This window comes from Schistocerca piceifrons, chromosome 2 (assembly GCF_021461385.2).
Source record: "Schistocerca piceifrons isolate TAMUIC-IGC-003096 chromosome 2, iqSchPice1.1, whole genome shotgun sequence".
In the NCBI taxonomy this organism is placed as follows: Eukaryota; Metazoa; Arthropoda; class Insecta; order Orthoptera; family Acrididae; genus Schistocerca; species Schistocerca piceifrons.
The window spans coordinates 238,675,533-238,699,790 of NC_060139.1; the positions used below are offsets into that span (position 1 = coordinate 238,675,533).

At 39.5% G+C, this 24,258-nt stretch overlaps 1 protein-coding gene across 1 annotated transcript in view; it reads left to right on the forward strand.

Annotated features, from left to right (window-relative positions):
- The window catches only part of LOC124777887 (adhesion G-protein coupled receptor G6-like), a 206,878-nt gene extending 183,472 nt beyond the window's left edge, over positions 1 to 23,406 (forward strand). Inside the window, exons 10-12 of the mRNA XM_047253432.1 lie at positions 17,167 to 17,542; positions 21,183 to 21,718; positions 22,737 to 23,406. Of these exons, the coding sequence (XP_047109388.1) occupies positions 17,167 to 17,542; positions 21,183 to 21,718; positions 22,737 to 23,315 (1,491 nt within the window). The 3' untranslated portion in view covers positions 23,316 to 23,406. The remainder of the gene's footprint in view (positions 1 to 17,166; positions 17,543 to 21,182; positions 21,719 to 22,736) is intronic.
- Positions 23,407 to 24,258: the final 852 nt, after the last annotated feature.

Consider the following 24,258-nt stretch of genomic DNA (forward strand, 5'->3'; position numbering starts at 1 on the left):
ACGTTGTATGTCCCAATCATGTATGTTTAGCTTGATCCTCATGTGCAAATAAGGCACTGACAGTCACCAATATGTATTATGCAGAAATCTGGAACAGTTTCATGAACATGAACATGATTGAAGCACCTTCAGTCAAGAGTACTACACAAACTACAGATTGCACTTTAACTAGTACAGTAAAAACCAGTTAGCCAAAGCAATGAGTAATGCAGAGTATCAAAAAGAATCACCCGATCTGACACATCTATATTTCTGAAACTAATAAACATATACAATGGATTTTGTTTTTTGATGAGCAGGAAACTCAAAAAGTTTTTTTTCACACCTTTTCATAGGTATTCCGTATGCTCCCCTTGAGACGCATGGCATATGTCAGTGTGGTACTCTCTACAAAATGCATTGCATGCAGACAGACAACATTAGAAAAATGGCTTCCAAAATAATGGAACACAAATGCATTCCTGGATTCATCATCTTCTAGTTCTTTTTCAGACAATTCCAAATACAATCCATTTACCAACGAAATTTCAGCAGTCTTGAAGAGTCTGTTTCAAATAAAATTTACAGGAATTTACCCAGGGAAACAACACAGAATCCATAGACGACAAAGAAGGAAAGCATATTTTGCAAACACAAATAAGAATTGTACATTACATCAAAAAATTCAGGAAACCTTACCCAAATAAATCATTATAAAATTATAGGAAAACAGTAATCGAAGTAAACAAATAACCAAAAGTTTATATTTTAGTTCTAAAATCAACTGATCCTGTAATAAAGTCAAAACAGTCTGGGATGCAATAAGAAGACAGGTACCAACCATGCCAGGAAAAGCAAGGACATTGTCTTAAATATAGATGATAAATGTATAAACAACCAAGAGACAATTGAAAAAAATTCAGTGACCATTTTTTGGGCTACAAAGCAAATAGGCTGCAATGGCTGCAAAGAAGGTGCCATGGAGACATTGTAACACCATTTTGCTAATGCTGTAAGTGAGATAAGCATATCCACCATAACTAAAATTAAGAAAAGAAAACCATTGCCTTCTTAAAAAGTAAATAATAATAATAATTCTGATAATGATAATAATAATAATAATATGTAAAAGAGTACGGACCGAGAAGGGGGGGATATAATTGTTACATCCCACTTCTGACACCAATTGTAAAAGATACGTGCGGTTTGAGGATGGGGGAGAGAAACTTCTGACACCAATGTTAATGCATAAAATGGCAGGGAAGGGGAAGAAGGTTGCTAAATATGCCTCATGGCAGCAGTGTGCAGGAGGCCGAGCGGTCAGAATTTGATAGTGGGCATCCAGGGCTGCCGTTAAATGACAAAACAGGGAATTACGTACAATAAAGAGGATATATTTCAATATACTGAGTACAAAGGGCATGCCTAGGGTCAGAAGTTAGCAGGTTTAGGCCAGTCTAGGAGGTCGAACAATTAAATGAAATGGGTAATGGAAGGAGAAGCGGTTCATGTTAACTTACATTGCTGGCCGCTCGCGAAGAGCAGAGCAGGAGGCTCTGCCTTCCAAAAAGACATCTGTTCTGCTCAAGGTCTGGATTACAAGAGAGACAAGCAACTGTGTTTTGCACCACAGACTACTCCAGCGTCCGCACTCATGATCGGTATCCCGTGCATGCTATTGGCTAAAACCAATGGCGTGAATTCACTAGCAGTTTCAGCAGAAGGCTCAGGGCGTCTCCTGTCAGCAGCTTTAACTGGAGAGAACCACCTTGGTTTTGAAAGGCAAGCAACTTGTGTCACATAGGCACGGTGTGAATTACTCTGGGAGAAAACTTGTAGAGATTCCACTGGGCCTTTGAAATAAATTTTTTAAACTAATTCCCTGAAATATACCTTGACTGGCTGCCATCCTGTACATTCCTTCCCCCTTCCAGAGAATTGGTGACAAACATTGTTTACAAAAGGGCGTCAGTCACTCCCTGGAAAGATGGTTTGCCATAGTAGGGGCCTTAGTGCTATGGGAGGGATCTGTTACAATGTTTCATTTAGTGTATGTTAATGGGAGAGGATTTACATGCAGTCAAGTTTATCAAATTTCATGAGTAAGGAAATAGTAAAGTATTAACTTGTTCAAATTACAACACAATATCTCCTGTAATAGTCGAAATCATGACTGTCCATATAATCAAGTCTTAAGACAAACGAAGTTAAAATGATGCCATAACGCTTCACAAAATAGGAATGAACTAACATGGTTTCTGCTAGTTTGAGGGGAAAATCTGCTATTATAACAAAATACTTAATTCTATGGTAATCAAAATATTTTGGTAAAAAAGATAATAAATTAATGTACTGCAGATCATTAACACCTAGCTTGGGTTACAACTGGGTTAAGTACATTTAAAGAAGTGTGATAACAAATGTAAAATCTTAGTATATCCTCGACGTATTAGTCACAGGTAATGGTTGTATAAAGTTCCACGAGCTACAACATATACTGACAAAACACTGGAATTAAAGATGAAATCAGTGGAGTGTCATATGGCATAACATAAGCTCGTAAAACAAAGTTAATTAAGAAGTGTGTCCATAGTGACAAAACAGCTAACAATATTCTCGTCCTATTCATAAAACTTCATACAAAGGAAGGGAAAAAATGCAGTGAGTTTTCAATCAGTACACAAAATACAGAAAGGTTCACATCTAGAATGTGATTCTGTGCGACACAAGCGCACACACTGTTTGTAAGCAAACTTCGACTGATGGGAGAAGAGCACGTGGCTTGTCTGGTGGGGAAGTGTCACGTTGACAGACTTTAATGGCCGTTCTCTCATTCTCTCTAGTTATCTGTGGTGTAACGCACATCTTGACATCTTGCGAGGGGGGGGGGGAAGAGCAGAGAGGTAAGAGGTAAGCACAAGGGATGAGGAAGGGAGGAAGGGCGGGAGGGATGAAGGGGAAGTGGCACTTCAGCACACGGCACAGCTGGCAGCGTGTACCGGTGGAATTTAGTGGTATCATAAGTGATTCACTGAATTGGAAGCTTTAGTACTGGATGTTGGAGCTTAGGAAGAAAAGGGATTTGACCACTGGGAAAATTACGTTTTATTTAATGCAGGGTTTGTTCTAGGTATAACTGTGGACAGCCGTCCGTGATCGCAATGCCAGGGTAGCTTGACATATTGGCCATTTATGCTGAGCGACACACTCTCGGTGAATCAGAAGGGTGCTCACATTAAAGGATAAGGAATTGGGTATAATTGGGAACAAGTTCAGGTAACAAGTTTCAGAGTAAAAATTGATTCAGCGGTGATAACAGAGAAATTCTGACTGTAGTAGTCATATTAGAATACAAAAGGCTCCCTTCCCCCTCCCTGGGGGGAGGCAATGATGATAAATGAAAGAGATAGGTAGGCGATCCGTTTACAAAGCTGAAAACTGAAAGAATAAACTGATCAGCTGAGCACTCTGCGGGTGCTAACCGCAAAGTGTATGGCACACAGCCCTGGAGGAGGGAGGTAGAAAGTAACTGTTGAGGTGGAAACGAGCAACTCAAAGCAATGGCAGTAACCCAGTGCAATGCATGGGTGAGGAAGACATAGGGCGATCACGTCTCATGGGGGTTAACTACTACAAAATTCCCAAACTCCCTGAAGTAACAGTGTGAGCTATGAAAAAAAAGGCGGGGGGGGGGGGGGGGGGGGGGGGGGACGGGGGAGGCGGGGGCAAGAACTACTGCGACATTGTACAATGAAACTTTTTATTCATTTGGGTGGAAGTCTCTTGTTAGCTAAATTATCAACAAAATAATGCATTACTGCGCTTGGGCAATGACATCACATCATGGGTGCTAAACATGAACAAATTAGTGCTTATTTCAGCAGGAGCTTCAATTTTGTAACATCACGGGTGTGTTTGTTTGAATAAACAAACGGATCTCTCTCATTTCCTAAACACATGGCGGAGCACTGTATCCAAATGGTAGCAGTGTCATTTTCCGTGCTCGCTCGTAACATCCTCACTTCATCAATAAATTACTTTGTAAGAAGTAGGGTGAATAATAACGAAACTTGTGTTTGTCTGGGTGAACTCTCTATCTCGCTTACCACTCTACAGCGAGAGGGTAGTGCACTTCTTCTCAACTTCAGGGGCACATTCAACTCTTCTCTATTGGGTATTTTATATAATTCAGGTGCTTCACTTAGCAAGGATTTCCATGAAAATGCATATCGTAGTGGGCATGTTAAGCATTTATGGAAGGTGGTATGGTGGTATTATACTTCAGAAGAGGCTCCGAAGTGCGAAGCGCCACCGAACTAAATGGCGGTCCACGGAAAAACACCCCACAATGGCGTGCTTTGTTATTATGGTGTGTTTCCACTTCACGTTCCATCAGCTGGAGGTCACTTGCTTCCAAACTCCAATCAGAATTATAGCCTGGTCAGTGGGCATGAGAGTGAAAAACTAGCAATAATTTTTTAATCTTAGGCAGCATGAAAGAAAACAGGGATATAAATGCTTCTAAAATTGCGGTAGGCTAAGCTCATCTGCAAAGCAGTGGAACAGTGGAGTATTTTTTACAAAAGTTAGATGAAAATTCGAAGAATCACAATCTATTGAACAAGAAAAGAAAAGCAGAACGGAAAATGCAAGGAGGGGCTCCACATTCTAGGTTTGACAACAAAACAAAACATTCAACGATGTAGGCTTGTAAAAAGTAGCATTGTAGAAAAACTTCAGTAGGGTAAACTTGATGCATTCAAAAATGGTTCAAATGGCTCTGAGCATTATGGGACTTAACATCTGAGGTCATCAGTCCCCTAGAACTTAGAATTACTTAAACCTAACTAACCTAAGGACATCACACACACCCAAGCCTGAGGCAGGATTCGAACCTGAGACCGTAGTGGTCGCACGGTTCCAGAATGAAGCACCTAGAACCACTCAGCCACAATGGCTGGAATGGATGCATTCTTTCGAAAGGCAAAACAAAATCATTGTCAATAAAGGAGATCTAAAAGTGAAATACAGTACAATACAAAAATTCTACAACAAAGCTGAATATAAAGCAAATATCTTAACATCATCAAATAACAAATACTTATACAGTAGTGGGGAGAGGGTACCTCCAAACACTTAATACTCTCCATACATGGTCACTCAAAACTTATACAAAAAATGTCTTATAAACCAAATGAAGATTAGACTTAATTTCTGACAGGCAAGATGAAGAATAGGGAGAGAAGTGGTAACGTTTGGGGCATAACTGACTTATCACAAGGCAACAGCTGTGCCAGTCCATGTGGTTGGGTCATGCAGTCTCTGCTTATAGTAAGTGTTCACTGGGAACATAGGCCGCAATTTAGATGACTAAAAAAACATTGTCTCAACTGGAAACTCACTGCATGGTAAAGTGAATCATGGTTAATGGTTCTGCGCTGACCTATGGGGTGCCAGCATAAAACAGACCATTTAACATCACATAAAACAACACACACACGACCTTTTGCCTGCTCTCCAATAACATCAATAAAACAACCTCATACATCACTTCATATTAACAAAACTTTGCTGCCCTCTGGGGGATAACAGCCGGATGTCATCTATCCTCTCTTATCAACTTACACAGGGGTAAAACAGATCAATTCTGTTTCACAGCTTCGTGCATTGAGTTAACCAATCAAGGAACTACCACTTACAAAAAACAGAAGGCATGGACAGATAAAGAATAAATGGTCAGCAAAGAGGATGCAGAGAGAAAAGCAAGGAAAGAAAGAGAAGGTAGAAAAAGGTCATTTATGGCAGCAACGATTTCAAATACCTTGCGGACGCAGTATGACGGCAAAGGGCGTTACAGAACCGTTAAGCACTCATGTCTGTGGGGCAAGGATAGGGAACCTACCTTCATTATAGGGCAGAGAAATGATGCTTATAGGAAAGATGAAAGAGAAAGAGTTGATCATGACATGAAAATGAAATGGAAGAAAATGCCATGAACAGCTGGGAGACTCTGTGGTTGCCAAACACATTGTGCAAGCTGCACATCCCTGGAGATTAACTAAAAGCTATACAAAAAAAATAACTTAAAACACTTCTCATCACAACAACTAAGCATGACATACTTCTTCAACAACAGAGTTGTGTTTTTAAACTACACAGGCAGTAACTGTATTACGGATGCAAAATTTATGCTATAAAGGAGATCTTAAAGTTCTTCTCTGTATCCGCTGCAAATGCTTCAGTATATATCAACACTCACAGTACAGAAAAGATGGTGGCAGCGGCAGGGTGGCGGCTGAGTGTCGTATGCATGCGGTACTCACACAGCAGCAACTTGGGCGGCTGGCTACACGGCGCTGAAAGTACACGCCCCAGGCGTTGATGTCAGGACCCAAACGCAGATTGCAGTGGGGGCTGACCAGTGGCAAACATGGGGTGGCAGGTGGGTGGCGGCAGGTGGGCGGCGGCAGCAGCAGGGAAACTGCGCCGACCATGAATAGTGCACCCGTGAGCTTTGTGTAGCCACGGGAGTGGCAAGGACGCTTCACATGTTTTCTCCATATCTCGGCACCCGGCTCCGAGTTGGCGGACAGCTACTGACAAGCTGGGCTGACTGTGACCATTAAATGGGGCTGGAGCGCATGCAGTATACATGTGCACAGTGAGGCATGGCTCGCTGTACTCAGCACGGATATGTTGGTGCAGTGGCTGCTTGCGAGAGGCAGGAAGTAGACTTCGCACCAGGCGCTGGTATGTGTGGATGTAGTGTCTGGTGTGACATTATAGCCGACACGCTGCACCCAGGCTCGGCTCGTAGAGGAACAACAGCAGCAAATATTGACCAACCACACAACGTCAAACATGAACCAAAATAAATGGCCACCCTGTAGACCGAACGGTGGGAACGAATCACAATTCTGACTTCAAATGTAACAGAGTATGAACCAAGAAAGGAGGATATAATTGTTACATCCCACTTCTGACACCAATTGTAAAAGATATGCATGGTTTGGGTATGGGAGAGAGAGACTTCGGACATCAATGTTAATGTATAAAATGGCAGGGAAGGGGGAAGAAGGTTGCTAAATATGCCTCGTGGCGGCAGTGTGCAGGAGGTCAAGTGGTCGGGATTTGATAGTGGACATCCAGGACTGCCATTAAATGAGAAACTGGCAATTAAGTACAATAAAGAGAATATGTTTCAATATACTGAGTACAAAGGGCGTGCCGAGGGTCACAAGTTACCAGGTTTATGCCAGTCTAGGAGGTCGAACAATTAAATGAAATGGGTATTGGAAAGAGAAGCGGTTCATGTTAACATACATTGGTGGCCAGTCTTGAAACAGAGCCCGAGGCTCTGCCTCCCAAAAAAGATGTCTGTTCTGCTCGAGGTCTGGGTTACAAGAGAGAGAAGCAACTATGTGCTGCACTGCAGACCACTAGCATCCACACGTGTGATTGGTATCCCACGCATGCTATTGGCTAAAATCAATGGCGTGAATTAGCTAGCAGTTTCAGCAGAATGCTCAGGGCGTCTCCTGTCAGCAGTTTTAACTCGACAGTACCGCCTTGGTTTTGAAAGGCAAGCGACTTGTGTCACGCAGACACAGCATGAATTACTCTGGGAGAAAACTTGTAAAGATTCCACTGGGAATTTGAAGTAATTTTTTTAAACTAATATTCCTTGACTGGCTGCAATCCTGTACAAATAATACTTCCAGTAAACTTCTAACAGCCTGCTCAGATCAATTATGCAGAGTTTTGGTCCCCATCCTTAATGCTTTGTTGTATTATGATGCCTTTCCTGGTGGACTGAACCCAGCGACATATAGTGAAGCATCTCCACATGTGGAAGATGCAACAGAAATCACAAACTGCTGTCCCATCTCTCTTGACTAATCTCAGAAAAGTCGTTGAGAAAGTACTGTATTCCAGAATTGTGAGGCACCATGAAAACTTTGAGGTCATCAGTGAAAGACAATTTGGTTTCCAAACAGGTACGTCCACAACTGAAGCTGTATTTTCTTTCACAGACAATGTTTTGGAATCCCTAGATAACAAATGGAGACAGTTGGAATACTGGTTTTCAGCTGTGTGGATCAAAAAATACATCTCAACAAAACACACCACTAGGGCTTCAATGGGGCAATGGGGAACTGGCTAAAATCCTACGTCCAAGACAGGAAGCAGAAGGTAGTTTTGGATGAGAGCAACAAAGCAGATGAGGAAGTAGAGTCAAACAGGGACACTGTACTCCATATAGTCACCTGGAGTCTGTACTTGGTGTGCTGCTGTTTTCTCTTTATCATACAAAACATGCAGAATTACTATGTCTGTTGATGATATTAGTATTGTGGTGGTCTGTGCGATTATGTCCATTGAGATTTGAAAGCAATAAGTTGTGTCCTTCCACTCAGTTGCTTGCTGATAGAAAGCAATTCTAGTGATGGGGCTGCCATCTTATAGTTTCTGGACCAGTTTCAGACGTTATTTCAGTTGCCCTTAACACAAGGAACTGACGCTGCTGGTAGCCGCCTCAGGCCTGGGGACACGAACCTACCTGGTGGATTTGAGATAGCTCCTCCACTTCATGTGCCACAGGGATGCATTGTCCTCTTCTGCCTTTAAAACCACTGACTATCTACACCTGTAACCTTGGCAATGGGCCATTACAAGAACTACCAGATGCAGGTCTTTTCTAAGAGGTGTGACTCCTCTATCACTTACCTTTTATCCTGACTTGTGGCGGGCAGAGCATTCTATACCTAATTTACAGATTATATCACAGCATGGGCATCAACACAGGAAAAACAAAAACTATGGCCTTATGTGGAAAACAGCCAATAAAAAAGTAAGATGTGTTTTAAAAGTAAAATTCTGGAATCAATGAACATATTATTCACATATTTAGGCTGTAACTACCTTTTCTGGAAGAAGCAGACCTTGCTAAAAAGCCACTAGGTATATAAAAACATGGGGAACATTTTGTTGATACATGATCAGCAACATTTTTTAATATTTCATGAAGTGACTAAGAAATCTGTCACAATTGCAATTGTATTACACATGTTTGGCGACTATTTTTGAAGCAATTGGTTCATTCTCTGACCTACTTAGGCTGCACTGAAAGTGCCTGATCAATAATAATGAATATTGAAACAGCAATACATGCCTTACAAAGTAACTGTAGGTAACTTTCACAACCAACATGTGCCTACTTACCAATCAATCTGAGATTGATTCTGACTTGCTGAGTAGGTGCATGGTGATTGTGAAAGTCATCTACAATTACTTTGTAAACTACAGTGCAGCTACAGTAACTCAGGCTTGAGAATGAACCAGTTGGCTTGAGATTAGTCACCAAACGTATAAACTGCAACTGTGATGTATTGGTTAATAAATGCTTTAGGAAGTAATGAAACCTTCCCCCAGATCATAAGCACACCAGAGTATGCCACTGAGAGACTTTAGCAAGATTTGTGCTGTGCTATGGCAGTAAAGCCTGGACAACAAAGGCGAAAGACATAGAAAGACTAACACCCTGTGAAATGAAATTCCTAAGATAAACAGCTGGTTACACCAAATGGGATCACAAAAGAAATGAAGATGTATTGAAAGAACTTAAACTGAACCTATCACACATTACATACATAACTGCCAAAACTGCTGTGCCATCCGAACAATATGCAGCCAGGGCAGAAGCACCACAGGTGCAAAGATGTGAGCTGGTGCCAGTGCCATAGAGACTCATCACTTGCACGAGTTCCACAAGGGCCACAGGCGGCACTGAGGACGAAGACATCAACTTCACCTTGGCCAACTGCTGGCCAAGTATGATCTCCCAACGACCAGACAACAATGGACAAAAGACTACTCAGAAGATATAAGAGCAGCTCTCACCACTTGGTTATAAATCATCATCCAGGGCTGACTTTGGTAACATCATTTAGTGATCTTTTTAGAAGTGAACAGACAGTTGTTGTAAATTGCATTTGCTATGGACTGTGAAGCTTGTGTTGTTGTGGTCTTCAGTCCAGAGACTGGTTTGATGCAGCCCTCCATGCTACTCTATCCTGTGCAAGCTTCTTCATCCCAAAGTCACTATTGCAACCTATGTCCTTCTGAATCTGCTTAGTGCATTCATCTCTTGGTCTCCCCCCATAATATTTACCCTCCACGCTGCCCTCCAATACTAAATTGGTGATCCCTTCATGCCTCAGAACATGTCCTACCAACTGATCCCTTCTCCTTGTCAAGTTGTGCCACAAATTCCTCATATCCCCAATTCTATTCAGTACCTCCTCACTAGTTACATGATCTACCCATCTAATCTTCAGCATTCTTCTGTAGCATCACAGTTAAAAATCCTCTGTTCTCTTCTTATCTAAACTAGTTATTGTCCACGTTCCACTTCCATACATGGCTACACTCCATACAAATACTTTCAGAAAAGACTTACTGCCACTGAAATCTACACTCAATGTTAACACATTTCTCTTCTTCAAAAACACTTTCCTTGCCACTGCCAATCTACATTTTATATCCTCTCTACTTCAACCATCATCAGTTATTTTGCTCCCCAAATAGCAAAAGTCATCTACTACTTTAAGTGTCTCATTTCCTAATCTAATTCCCTCAGCACCACCTGACTTAATTCGACTACATTCCATGATCCTCATTTTACTTTTGTTGATGTTCATCTTATATCCTCCTTTCAAGACACTGTCCATTCCATTCAAGTGCTCTTCCAGGTCCTTTGCTGTCTCCGACAGAATTACAATGTCATCGGCGAACCTCAAAGTTTTTATTTCTTCTCCATTGATTTTAATTCCTACTCTAAATTTTTCTTTTTTTTCCTTTACTGTTTGTTCAATATAGAGATTGAATAACATCAGGGATAGGCTACAACCCTGTCTCACTCCCTTCCCAAACACTGCTTCCGTTTCATGCCCCTCGACTCTGACAACTGCCATCTGGCTTCTGCACAAATTGTAAATTGCCTTTCATTCCCCGTATTTGATCCCTGCCACCGTCAGAATTTGAAAGAGAGTATTACAATCAACATTATCAAAAGCCTTCTCTAAGTCTACAAATGCTAGAAACACATGTCGCATTTCTACGGAATCCTCCCCAAGGTTGGCTTCTACCAGTTTTTCCATTCGTCTGTAACTAATTCGTGTTAGTAGCTTGCAGCCGTGACTTATTAGACTGAGAGTTCAGTAATATTCCCACCTGTCAGCACTTGCTTTCTTTGGGATTGGAACTATTATATTCTTCTTGAAGTGTGAGGGTATTTTGTCTGTCTCATACATCTTGTTCATCAGATGGTAGAGTTTTGTCAGGGCTGGCTCTCCCAAGGCTATTAGTAGCTCTAATGGAATGTTGTCTACTCCTGAGGCCTTGTTTCGACTTAGGTTTTCCAGTGCTCTGACAAATTCTTCACACAGTATCATATCTCCCATTTCATCTTGATGTATGTCCTCACTCTTGTATAGACACTTTGTGTACTCCCTCCACCTTTCTGATTTCCCTACTTTGCTTAGAACTGGTTCTCCATCTGAGCTCTTGATATTCATACAAATGGTTCTCTTTTGTCCAAAGGCCTCTATAATTTTCCTGTAGGCAGTATCTATCATACCTGTAGTGATATATGCCTCTACATTCTTACATTTGTCCTCTAGCCATCCCTGTTTAGCCATTTTGCACTTCCTGTTGATCTCATTTTTTAGGCATTTGTATTCCTTTTTGCCTACTTCAATTACTGCATTTTTATATTTTCTCCTCTCATCAAATAAGTTCAATATCTCTTCTGTTACCAAAGGATTTCTACTAGCCCTCGTCTTTTTACCTACTTGATCCTCTGCTGGCTTTACAATTTCATCTCTCAAAGCTACCCATTCTTCTTCTATTGTATTTCTTCCCCCGTTCTTGTCAATTGTTCCCCAATGCTCTCTCTGACACTCTCTACAACCTCTGGTTCTTTCAGTTTATCCAGATCCCATCTCCTTAAATTCCCACCTTTTCACAGTTTCTTCAGTTTTAATATACAGTTCATAACCAATAAGTTGTGGTCAGAATCCACATCTGCCCTTGGAAATGTCTTACAATTTAAAACCTGATTCCTAAATCTCCTGTCTTATCATTATATAATCTACCTTACCTATGATTATTTGCAATTAGCCATTGAGGGCATTTTTGTGTTATATTACATGCAGTGATGCAGACTTCATTATTCAAATTCACAAACATAAGCAAACATTTTTAACTCATTTCACGCAATGGAAAATACAGGATGGAATGTAACAACATTTGAAAAGGAAAATTGCCTCACCGTATAGCGGAAATGGTAAGGTCGCATACAGACACAACAAAAAGACTGTCACAAATAAGGCTTTCGGCCAGTGAAGCCTTCGTCAAAAATAGAACCCCCCCCCCCCACACACACACACACACACACACACACACACACACACACACACGACTGCGACTCTGCATCTCCACTATACAGTTTTTAACTCATTTGTGTGACTTAAGTTCACAAGGTTGATGAATAGAAAATTGGCAGTAGAACTTCTCAACGAGACCATAACAGGCCAACAGGCCTCGCACTCGGTAGGAAAAAGAAAAGAAGAAGACAAGTATTGTGATAAACAACAAGCAGTCTGCCGATCTAGAGCCTGTTGCCAGAAGGTTGCTTTCAGAACTCCTAATCTAGCCCAAAGTAACCAAACTGTCAGTAAACTTGAGAAAAACTAATCATATCCAGTTCAGCTCTGAACATAAATTCCCATAGGAGATACCTGTTTTACATGACAATAAGCAAATACAAAAAGTATACTGCACCAGATTCAGAGGGCTTCACATATATAGCAAGGTTAAATGGGAACATGATGTCCTGCAGACCATAAAAAAAGTTGTCCTAGGCTACTTTTGCCATTAGGATAATCTCACATTTTGGGGATATCAGCATCACAAAGTCCAGTTATTTTGGGTATTTCCACTCTATCACGTGCTCTGAAATTATCTTCTGGGGCATTACTTAAACATCAAAGAAAATTTTCTTTTTGCAGAAAACAGTTGTCCAAATGATGTGCAGATTGCCCATGAACCTCATGTCATAATCTTTTTAAGAATTTAAGAAACTTGAGATACATACTTCTTCATGAAACATTTCTGCTTATGCAGGTCGTTCACAGAGTCTCTTCCAAACTTCTCTTTTCTCGCAGGCTACCATTTAGAATTGCCTCTAATTCCAGGCCTCTTTGGTTCAAACCACCCTTCACCTAATCCATCCATCTTGTTCATGGTTTTCCAGCTGATCTTTGTCCAGATTCTGTCCATTTGAGGGCTCTTCTCGGAAGCCTTTCTCATCCCGTTCTTTTAGTATGGCCAGAGCATTTAAACCTGTTACTGTACATAGTTTCTTTTAGATCTTGATCTGCCGGATGTTTTGATTGTTCTAGTCCTTGTCCTATCCCTTCCCATCTTACTCAGGATCCCTCTTAGGAAACACATCTCTGTTGCTTGTATTCTGCTCAGATCTTACTTTGTCCAAATCCAGTATTCTGATCCATAGGTCAGTTGGCAGATAATGTACATCATGATCTTTGCCTTGGCAGATATTTTCCAATTTCTATTTGTGTCCAATACACAGTAAAATTTTGAACAATTTTCTATTCTTTCTGGAATTTCAAACTTGATGTTTTTTTTTTCTTGTTTAATTTACTTCAATAACTTTTTCATTGCAACTTACATCTTTCATTTTTTCCATTCATTTGCATAACTTCACTTTTTGTTACACTTATTTCCATGCCGCCTCCTTAAATTATTCTCACCAGCTATTTAGTTGTTCTTCCAAGTTCTGCTCATTTTCTTCCCAAATCATCACATCATCTGCATATGCTACGATTTTCATATTGTCTGCTGTTGACCATTGCCAAATTTTCTGTATTATGTCTGTGACTATTTTAGAAAGCACTGGTGAGATCACACATCCTAGCCAAACCCCTTTGTCCATTATAAACCAATCCGAGTTTTTGCAGTCTATTACAACACAGTTCACACACTTTTTGTAGAAGTTCTTGATTGTCTGTTGCGTATACGAAAGCGTTGGTATGTTGATAGACACACAAATAAACACAAACACACGCGCAAAATTCAAGCTTTTGCAACCAACAGCTGCTTCATCAGGAAAGAGGGAAGGAGAGGGAAAGACGAAAGGATGTGGGTTTTAAGGGACAGGGTAAGGGGTCATTCCAATTCCGGAAATGGAAAGACTTACCTAAGGGGGAAAAAAGGACAGATACACACACACACACACACACACACACACACACACACCGATATGTGCGGATGGATATGTGTGTGTGTTCGAGTGTATACCTGTCCTTTTTCCCCCTTAGGTAAGTCTTTCCGCTCCCGGGATTGGAATGACTCCTTACCGTCTCCCTTAAAACCCACATCCTTTCGTCTTTCCCTCTCCTTCCCTCTATCCTGATGAAGCAGCCGTTGGTTGCAAAAGCTTGAATTTTTGTGTGTGTGTGTGCTTGTGTTTATTTGTGTGTCTATCAACATACCAACGCTTTCGTTTGGTAAGTTACATCATCTTTGTTTTTAGATATGTTTTTCCCACGTGGAATGTGTGTGTGTGTGTGTGTGTGTGTGTGTGTGTGTGTGTGTGTGTGTGTCTATATACATATATAAAATAGAGGGAAACATTCCATGTAGGAAAAATATATCTAAAAACAAAGATGATGTGACTTACCAAATGAAAGTGCTGGCAGGTCGACAGACACACAAACAAACACAAACATACACACAACATTCAAGCTTTCGCAACAAACTGTTGCCTCATCAGGAAAGAGGGAAGGAGAGGGAAAGACGAAAGGATGTGGGTTTTAAGGGAGAGGGTAAGGAGTCATTCCAATCCCGGGAGCGGAAAGACTTACCTTAGTGGGAAAAAAGGACGGGTATACACTCGCGCACACACACATATCCATCCATCCACATCCACACACACACACACACACACACACACAGATATATGCTGTCTGCTTGGGTCTGTGTATGTGCGGATGGATATATATATGTGTGTGTGTGTGTGTGTGTGTGTGTGTGTGTGTGTGTGTGTGTGTGTGTGTGTGTGTGTGTGTGTGTGTGTCCCTCTCCTTCCCTCTTTCCTGACGAAGCAACCATTGGTTGCGAAAGCTAGAATTTTGTGTGTATGTATGTGTTTGTTTGTTTGTGTTTCTATCGACCTGCCAGCGCTTTTGTATGGTAAGTCACATCATCTTTGTTTTTAAATATATTTTTCCCGCGTGGAATGTTTCCCTCTATTATAGAGGGAAACATTCCACATGGGAAAAATATATCTAAAAACAAAGATGATGTAACTTACCAAGCGAAAGCGTTGGTATGTTGATAGACACACAAATACACACACAAAATTCCAGCTTTCACAACCAACGGTTGCTTCATCAGGAAAGAGGGAATATACTTTCAGTCTATTCTGACCTTGCCATTTCTGTTCCATTCTAACAGTGTCATAAGCCTTTTTTATGTATACTGCAACTACAGTGTCTTTCTCAAATTCGCATCCCCCCCGATTCAGTTTGTCTAGCTGTAAATAATATGGCATTTATAATTGATCTTCCAGGCCAAAATCCTTGTTGTTGTTCTCTTAATTGTGGTCCTATCTTATTCCTTTTACTTCCTAATGTTTATTCCATTATGAGCTTCATGGCTGAAAATCCTGTGCACTATGAAACCATTCTACCACGTTAACACTACAAAGGCGGCTACCTTCATTGTGATTTCAGAAATCTATCTCAGGTACATAAAGTTGTTCCATATCACTGTATTAAAATACTTAATTAATTGCCAAATAATATGAAAGGTCTGTGCAATAACAATACATTGTTTAAAACTAAAATAAAGATGTACTTGCTTGATAAAACTTTTTACTCATTAGAGGCCATTTAAACAGACACACAGAATTTTTATGCTTATATTTTATTGTTTGTTTTTTATGTATTGTTGATGCCATTGCTAATCCTTGTGTGATCTCTTTTTTCACTTTGTTTCTGTTTTGTTATAATTTTTTTTTTCCTGCAGCTGTTTCTATAAATTAACTATCCTTCCCTCGTCATCTGTTCCATGTAATTTACATTTATATATCCTTTAACTCATTCCACATCCTAGTGTACCACATGCATAAAAGGATGAAATATTCAGGCAAATCATGGTAAGATTTTAAAGTGCTGCAACTTGTTTTTAATGTTCAGAAACTTGAAACTGTGATCTCCACAAAAAAAAGGTCATATTTAGTGAGTGTAATATCAGTGAGTCACAATTAGAATCAGTCAACTCATACAAATAACTGGGTATAACAATTAATAGGGATATGAAAAGGAATGATCACATAATCTCAGTTGCAGATATAGCATGTGGCAGACTACAGTTCACTGGTAGAATACTAGGGAAATGCAATCAGTCTACAAACAAGACTGCACACAAAACACTCATGTGACCCATCCTAGAAACTACTCAAGTGTGTGGGACCCTTGCCAAATAGGACTAACAGGGGATATTGAATGGGTACAAAGAAGGGCAGCACAAATTGTCACATTTGTTCGTGGGAGATGATGTTGATGGGAGAGCATCACAAGGGTGCTAGAAGAAATGAACTGGTAGACATTTGCAGACACATTGCAAAGTAACCGATGAAAATCTACTTAGAAATTTCCTAGAACCAGCTTAAAGGGATAAATCTACCCCTACATATGGATACCAAAGACACGGTTGGATTAATTAGTGTGTACAGATGTAGCGGTAGATCAGTGGAATGTGTATATAAATAAAATATAAATAGTAAATAAACAAATTCATTAAAATATGTTTACATTTTGAATGTTAACTTAGTGGGGAAGCAAAAAAATTATGAAAACTAAATATGATGGAAGTCCACTTTTTCAAATGGTAGTAGAAGACATCAAACAGTGGCAGAATATATTCTTCTGTAAAGAGCTCATTAATTATAAACCATATTGTCACATTAGTTTAATTAGCATGGTTTTCCTTTACTTAAATGCAAAATTTATCATCTGAAGTATTGTATACCTCATTATGTTAATTTTATCTTGAAGTGTGGCCAAACATTTTACAATGTTGTGTGTTGTTCAAACTTAGGAAATTGTAATTTTGAGGTGGAATGACACAGCAGACACACTGACAGCAAAAGGAGTTCGTGCTGCTGCCGTGTTGCCCCTGCAGCTTCTTTCTTCTCTGATGGGAGTTGCTACAGACAACTTATCCGAAACCGAACTGATTGCTCAGCTCAGAAGATCTTGCTTATCAAAGGATGAATTGAGAGGACACCACGACAGGATAGTTATCAGCATCTTCTGGAATGATAAACTTTTTATACAGCAGAATGTGCAGAGAATAAAATTGTCAACCATAATGGGTGTGACAGTTAATGGTCGCACTCACATGAATCTTGACTATCCACTTCTCCTAAAATACAACCTGGACTCCGAAACTGGCTCTTTTCTTAACATTTATGGTAAGTTCTCATTCCTTTGATCATATTATTATATTATTGTAGATCAAATGAATGGAAAAGTTATGGATGACCATTTACATAAAACGTAGGAATACTTTTTATTACCAAAGCTATCTTGTTACACCAGTCATGAACATATGGACTACACTGAGATTGAAATTTTAAATAAAGTCTAGAACAGTAAAAATATAAGTAACAGAAAAATACAGATATAAATATTATTGTCCATGGTTCACATTTCAGAGGCAGTACGTGTTTTTGTAGTTTGTGGGACTAAGTTGCAATTCATGTCATTCATTCTGTTTTTTCACAGATTAAAAAGTACGTTGGTTGTGGTACCAGATTACACAGCACTTATTCATTAAATACAATAATATTACATTAAAATTAAAACTCTGTGCAAAAAAGTATAATCAAATGTACAATGGGGTGATAAGGAGCACCGAAGAATGTGACAGTGATAACTAAACACTGGATAGTTAAGGGCGGAATAACAATACAAATTAGGATAGATAGCTATCACCACATACAGAAAAACCTCAATGAGGGGGCGCTAAAGATATCTTGAGTTACCTTTACTTTCACCGTAATAAAAAATAATCAAGTCACGTGCAAAGTTTAAGAAAGCTTTCTTTAAACTGATCATACACATATACAAGATAATGCCATCTAATGATATAAAAGTTACAATTACGGTTCTCTTCCTTAAACGATGAATTCTATGTGCCTATTCTTCCTGGTAAATTAGTTCATTACATCGTCAATAGAACAATCAATGTCAGGATGAGTATTCAACAGAGATAAGCCATTAAGTCGAACCTCCTCCATTGTCGACCTCAGTCGTGTCTTTGTGCGGCACAATGTTGAAAAACAACTTTCTACTGTAGCAATAGGTGCAGGTAGACAAGCAAATATTTTGTACAGTGTGTGCAGAGTAGGGTAGTCAGATCGCAATTCAGTCAAGTTGACTGATGACAGAAACAAAAGAATGGCGTGTGGGCTTACTGGTGGGGCGGTGAGAGTGGCAATGTAGGTGGCCCCAAAAGGGGAGCGCACACCCCCCATATGTACCACCACTGCATAGAGGAACCACTGAGCAGCAGATCTGCACATCTAAAAGTAAATTGTTGGATGGCTTTTAGATATTGGACAATGTCCTTCATCAGACAAAGAGACACTCGGATATTCATAAATGCACAACTCACACACGTGGCCACTGTTGTCTTCAGTCAATGCGATCCCAACCCCACTGAGGGCACAGTGCCCTGAAACACTAACCTGCATTTAATAAAATATGTTCAGTGATGTGTTGTTGTTGTTATTGTTATGGTATTTAGTCCGAACACTTGTTTGATGCAGCTCTTCACACTAGTCTATCCTGTGCAAACCTTTTCATCTCTACATCACTACAGCAAAATACTTTTGAGCCTGCTTTCTGTAGTCAAGTCTGGTGTTCACCTACAATTTTTAGCCCTCCAGTTATCATCTGTTACAAAATGTACAATTCCTTGATGATCAGTGATACAGAATCATATTTTTAACAATATATAAGAATCATATTTTTAACAATGTATAAGAATCATATTTAGTGTCATGAAATGGCTAAACAAAAAGTAAACAAAAATTTTACACTGCATTATGGAAACAAGTGAAAGGAAATGTGAATTAAAACGGATTGCTGCTCAACTCATAGAAGGTGTGATGAATGGAAGATAGGTGCAGTGGCCATAAATGTATATGAGTTATAGTCTACTTTTAAATATAGATATAAATGTGCCTGTTTGTTGCTCATCACTTCCTTGTTCAAAGGCAGTATGCCCCATTATAAAAAAAAATATTTACTTATAACAGCTATTTCTGAAACATAGAAGACAAAATAATTATAAATTCTTCTTACATCTCAGAATATATCACCAGTTTCTTCATATATTTATTTTTTACTTATATCATGTTCCATAGATCCATATTGCAAGTGCATTGTCCAGATATGGAATGTGTAGCAATATGTATCAAAATCAAATGCTGATGTTAGTGGTTGCCTAATTACACGCAGCCCTTTAGTTTGTACCAGAAGAAAGGTAAACTTTAAACTTAAAAATAAATTACAGCACAAAAAAACTTTAAAAATACAAAAAATTACTATTATATGAATGTGTGGTGTCTGTTCTTTCAGACATGTCCAAAAGAACAGACACCACGCAGAATCAGCAGCTGTGATAATTGTGTGTAAATTGAAAGTGGTGGTGGGGGGGGGGGGGGGGCAGGGGAAAGGAAAGGGAAGGGATTACTGATTACAGCTGCATCGGGACATTAAGCAGAATAAATGGCAACGATTTAAAATGTCTAACAGTAAGCACGAGATCCTGGGTTCGAAACCCGGTCTGATACACATTTTCACTCGAGGCCACTGATTCCGAGTAATGTTCTGATGCAGCTGACATTGGTAATCCCTTCCCTTTCCTTAATTTACCTTTCACTGCTCCCCCACTTCAATTTACATACAAAAAATGACTAGGTGAAATGGAATACCCACCTAAATAATTAAAGCAGTTTTTGATAGCAAAACATGAAATCTGTCCACAGTAATGAATCAGTATTCCAAGGAGGATGGTGAAAATGGACAGAGGTGAAGTCACCATTTAAAAAGACTCATAAAATAGTGTACAAAACTACTGTTCTATGTCTTCACTTACAAACTGTTCAAACTAGATATAGAGCTCCAAGTTGATTTTCTGTCGTCTCCATCGCTTCCTTAGTAGCAAGTCTTTCTGTTGTCTTGAAGCTGAAACCCTACTCTTGATGGTGTTTGCCCAACAAAAATGTAAACGCCATCACAGCATAGATTACACTTTTTGATGCCTCAATTTTATATGGTTTGGATGGTAATCTGTTTTCGCACTTTGTGAAACTATCAGACATTGATGAAGCACTGGCCAGTAATCGATGGTAGTTCTAACAAGTCACTAAATGAAGTAATCAAGACTGGCACAAAACACTGTCCATATTTACACAAAAGTCATGATACAGTATTGCCTTGTAGTAATCTTTTGAAATTAAAGTAAACTATATAGCTCACTTAGTTCACTCATCAATTAAAATCATAACACTCAACAATAACTCACTCACACGATAATGACAGCTCAAACCTCCTACCAACCACAACACAGTTAAGTCAAAATATTCATTAATTTGAGTAACAGAAATCGCTTGGAAGTTTTTAGACATCAACCTTACTGATTTTTTGTAGGTGCAGGTGCATGCATTTCTGCAAACTGTAGATAGCTACAATGTTAGCAAATTTCGGGAGTGTATGCTTGTTAGCTCAACCTGGAGTGGGTGCTGACTGACTGAGTGACTTCCAGCTATTTAAAAATTGGCAGATGAGCAGATTTTTATTTTGGAAATTATACAACCTTAAAAAGTGGCTAGGTAAAATTTTGCTATTTAGGATGGACTATTAAGCTGACAGAATTTTGGTTTACAAAATTGTGGTATTTTAGGAATTTAGAAAAGCTTATGGAATCACTTTATGCATCCACATAGGGACTAACTTAATATAACATATTTCAAATGTTCTGTAGGTTACAAAAGTTTTATAAGTGTGACGAGAAATAGCTATTTTGTGTAAAATATGTTACAGATAGAAATCAAAGGGACAGATGCGTCTTCTGGAACTTGAATGCTGGTGGTGGCTGGTCAAATGATGGTTGCCTACCAGTTGACAGCACGTTAACAAGCTGTGCCTGTTTCCATACCACCCACTTTGGTGAAATGCTGCATGGGAGAGACCATCAAGCAATTTTAAATCCAGTTCGCAATACAGCTCTACATTATGTGGCACTTGTTGGCTGCGTACTGTCGACAGCTGGACTAGTCGCTATAATAGTAACAGCATTAATATTTCCAAATTGGCGTCACCAAGGCCGTGCAATAGTACAGTTACAGCTATGCATTGCACTCTGCGGATTAGCAACCACTTTGTCAGTGCGTGTGACAGCTGAGGAGTTCTTGCCAGACTGGCGTCCTCAGCCTGGCCTTCCCTGCACTTTGTCAGGAGCTACACTTCAGGTCTTCCTCCTGGCATCTCTCCTGTGGATGTTTGCGGCTGGTCTACATATGCGCCAAAGACTGTTGAATCCTTTCTTTGATTTTTCTCCTACACCCCTTACAAAGCAGGTAAGCATGACACACACTTTTAAAATTACCTCAAAGTATGCTGAAGAGTACAGGACAATGTTGTTTTTAAATGACAGGATGACTTGGACATAATTTCTATTTGGTGCGATGAATACTACCTTGCTCTAAATGTGGAAAAATGTAAATTAATGCTGCTGATTAGTAAAAACAATGCTGTAATGTTTGAATACAATATTAGTGGTGTACTGTTTGACACAGTCATGTCACTTAAATATCAAGGCATAACGTTGCAAATGGACATGAAATACAATAGAAATGTAAGGTCGGTCCTAGCAAAGGCTGTGAATGACTTTGGTTCTTTGGGAGAATTCATGGAAATTGTGGTTCATCTACAAGGATCATCCGGAAAGTAAAGAACGATTGTCCACCATACGCGGCACCGATTCTCTACTACCACAGTCACAAGTGTGCTAGTTAGTTCCTTCCTTCATCTTGGCATGAGTCAAGTGGTCACACCTCTTTGTTCTGGAACCTTCTGAAATGACAGTACCCATTAAAAATCCCACCAAATGTTAAGTGTGCCTCTAATGTCACACCGAAAGTGCAGCAGCAGCATGGGCTGGCACCCAAGATGAGGGAGTCAAACACGACATGTTGGATTTCTTTTGGATTTGGCGAATGCTAGGAGACACTGGTTTTGAAACAGGACATAAATGTATTGGTAAATATTTGTTTGACAAATTGTCCTTGCCATCTTGTGTGGTTCGCCATGCTGCACTATATGCTACTGTCATGCAGAAGTGAAATTCAGTTGCTACTGGGATACTGCTTATTTGCTGTGTTTTTATGTCCTTTTTGACACATGTTATCTTACCTTTCTTTTTTCTGTTTCTCCCAATGAAGAAATAAAAAGTCGAGAAGTTAGACAGTAAACCATTTTTATAAAGTTGTTTGTATACTAATCATGCCCCTATTTCAACAATGGTAAGTAAATGTCCCTCTTATGCTACAAATACATGAGTATAAGTAATTATTTATTTATTTTGTCTTCCCACAGCTCTGGGCATCAGCAATTCTTTGTTGGATGCTACCACTGGCCTTGGCTGGAGTTTCTGTATGGACATCACAAGGAGCATATGAGCCACCAGATTGTTATCCACGAGGTCAGATACTGCAGTTCAGTGTAACAGTGCCTGCCCACATGCTAATTGCAGCCAACACCCTGATACTAGCATTATGCATCCACATTACCTGCAGCTCATCTCATAAATCCTTGCGACTTTCAAATGCCTCTCAAATGGAAAAACGCATTCGCAGACAGCTACTGTTTGCAATATATCTGTCAATCTTACTTGGGATGGGATGGATTTTTGGCTTGATGCATATGGATGCTGTCTTCAATGTGACTGCCTCTCTGCAGGGGTTTTCCATCTTCATATTTGCCATAGTTTTGGATGAGAAAACAAGATCTATGTGGACTCAGTTGCTGTGTAATCATGTGGGTAAGAGGCAAAGTGGAATCAATATTCGATTAACATGCACATCTTCAACACTCAACACTTCAACAACAGCTAGTGTGGGCAAGACCAATCATATTTTACAAAGCAGAGATCACTGTAATGGTTTAAAAATGTAAGAAAATTATCAGTAAGTACCTCACTGTGATAAATGTATATAATTTGATACATACCAATCTATAACATCTGATTTATGAGAAATCCATCTCTTTCATTAAACACTGAATTTTCATCTATGAGATTATGTATTCTCATTCGGATTTGCTACTGTGCGCTGGCAAAAAATTAAATTATTTTTCTCATTACAGACAGATCCAAATTCCATCACAATACTTTTTTCTTTTGTTTCTTTTTTTTTTTAGAAACAGCTAGCTTACATTCAGCAGAAACTTACAAGACAGAATGATTAGCTGCATAATCTTCACGTGTTCAGTTATTATCTCTAAACAAGAATCAGAATGAATTGTTAGAAATAGTAATTATGGGATGCATGTGGCTATGTTACTCTGTGTTCCTCAGCTAATTACTTTCAAATGTTTCATTACAGTACTACCAAAGACCCAATACTGTTTTACTGTACATCAACAATAATCCAGGCAGCATGAGAAGCCTATGTTAAACACAGTGACAGTTTCCACTGCACACGACTCGCAGACACAAGCCAAAATAATGAGTCAAGACAAAACATACTAATCTGAAAACATACCAGGTGTAGTCATGTTACATCCTGCCATAAAGATAGCAAGTCAATGGAGGAAATTTCTATCACCTAAACATGCCAAAGTTAATTATGTACAATAACATAATTTAGTGGAAATGCAAGAGAACAGGATGTCTGAGGAGGCCTTGTACCCCAAGTCGCTCAGCTGAGGAAATAAATACTTGTTTTTCTGATATCACTACTTTAAGAATTGTTGCCAGTATTGTACTGTTTCACTTCAGTTGTGAAACTCTGACTGTGACAGTCAACAGTCACACTGTTGAGGAGTGAGCACATGAACATCCAGACAAAGCGAACAATTAGAGATAATGAGAGAATTAGAGATAATGAGAGAATTTAGA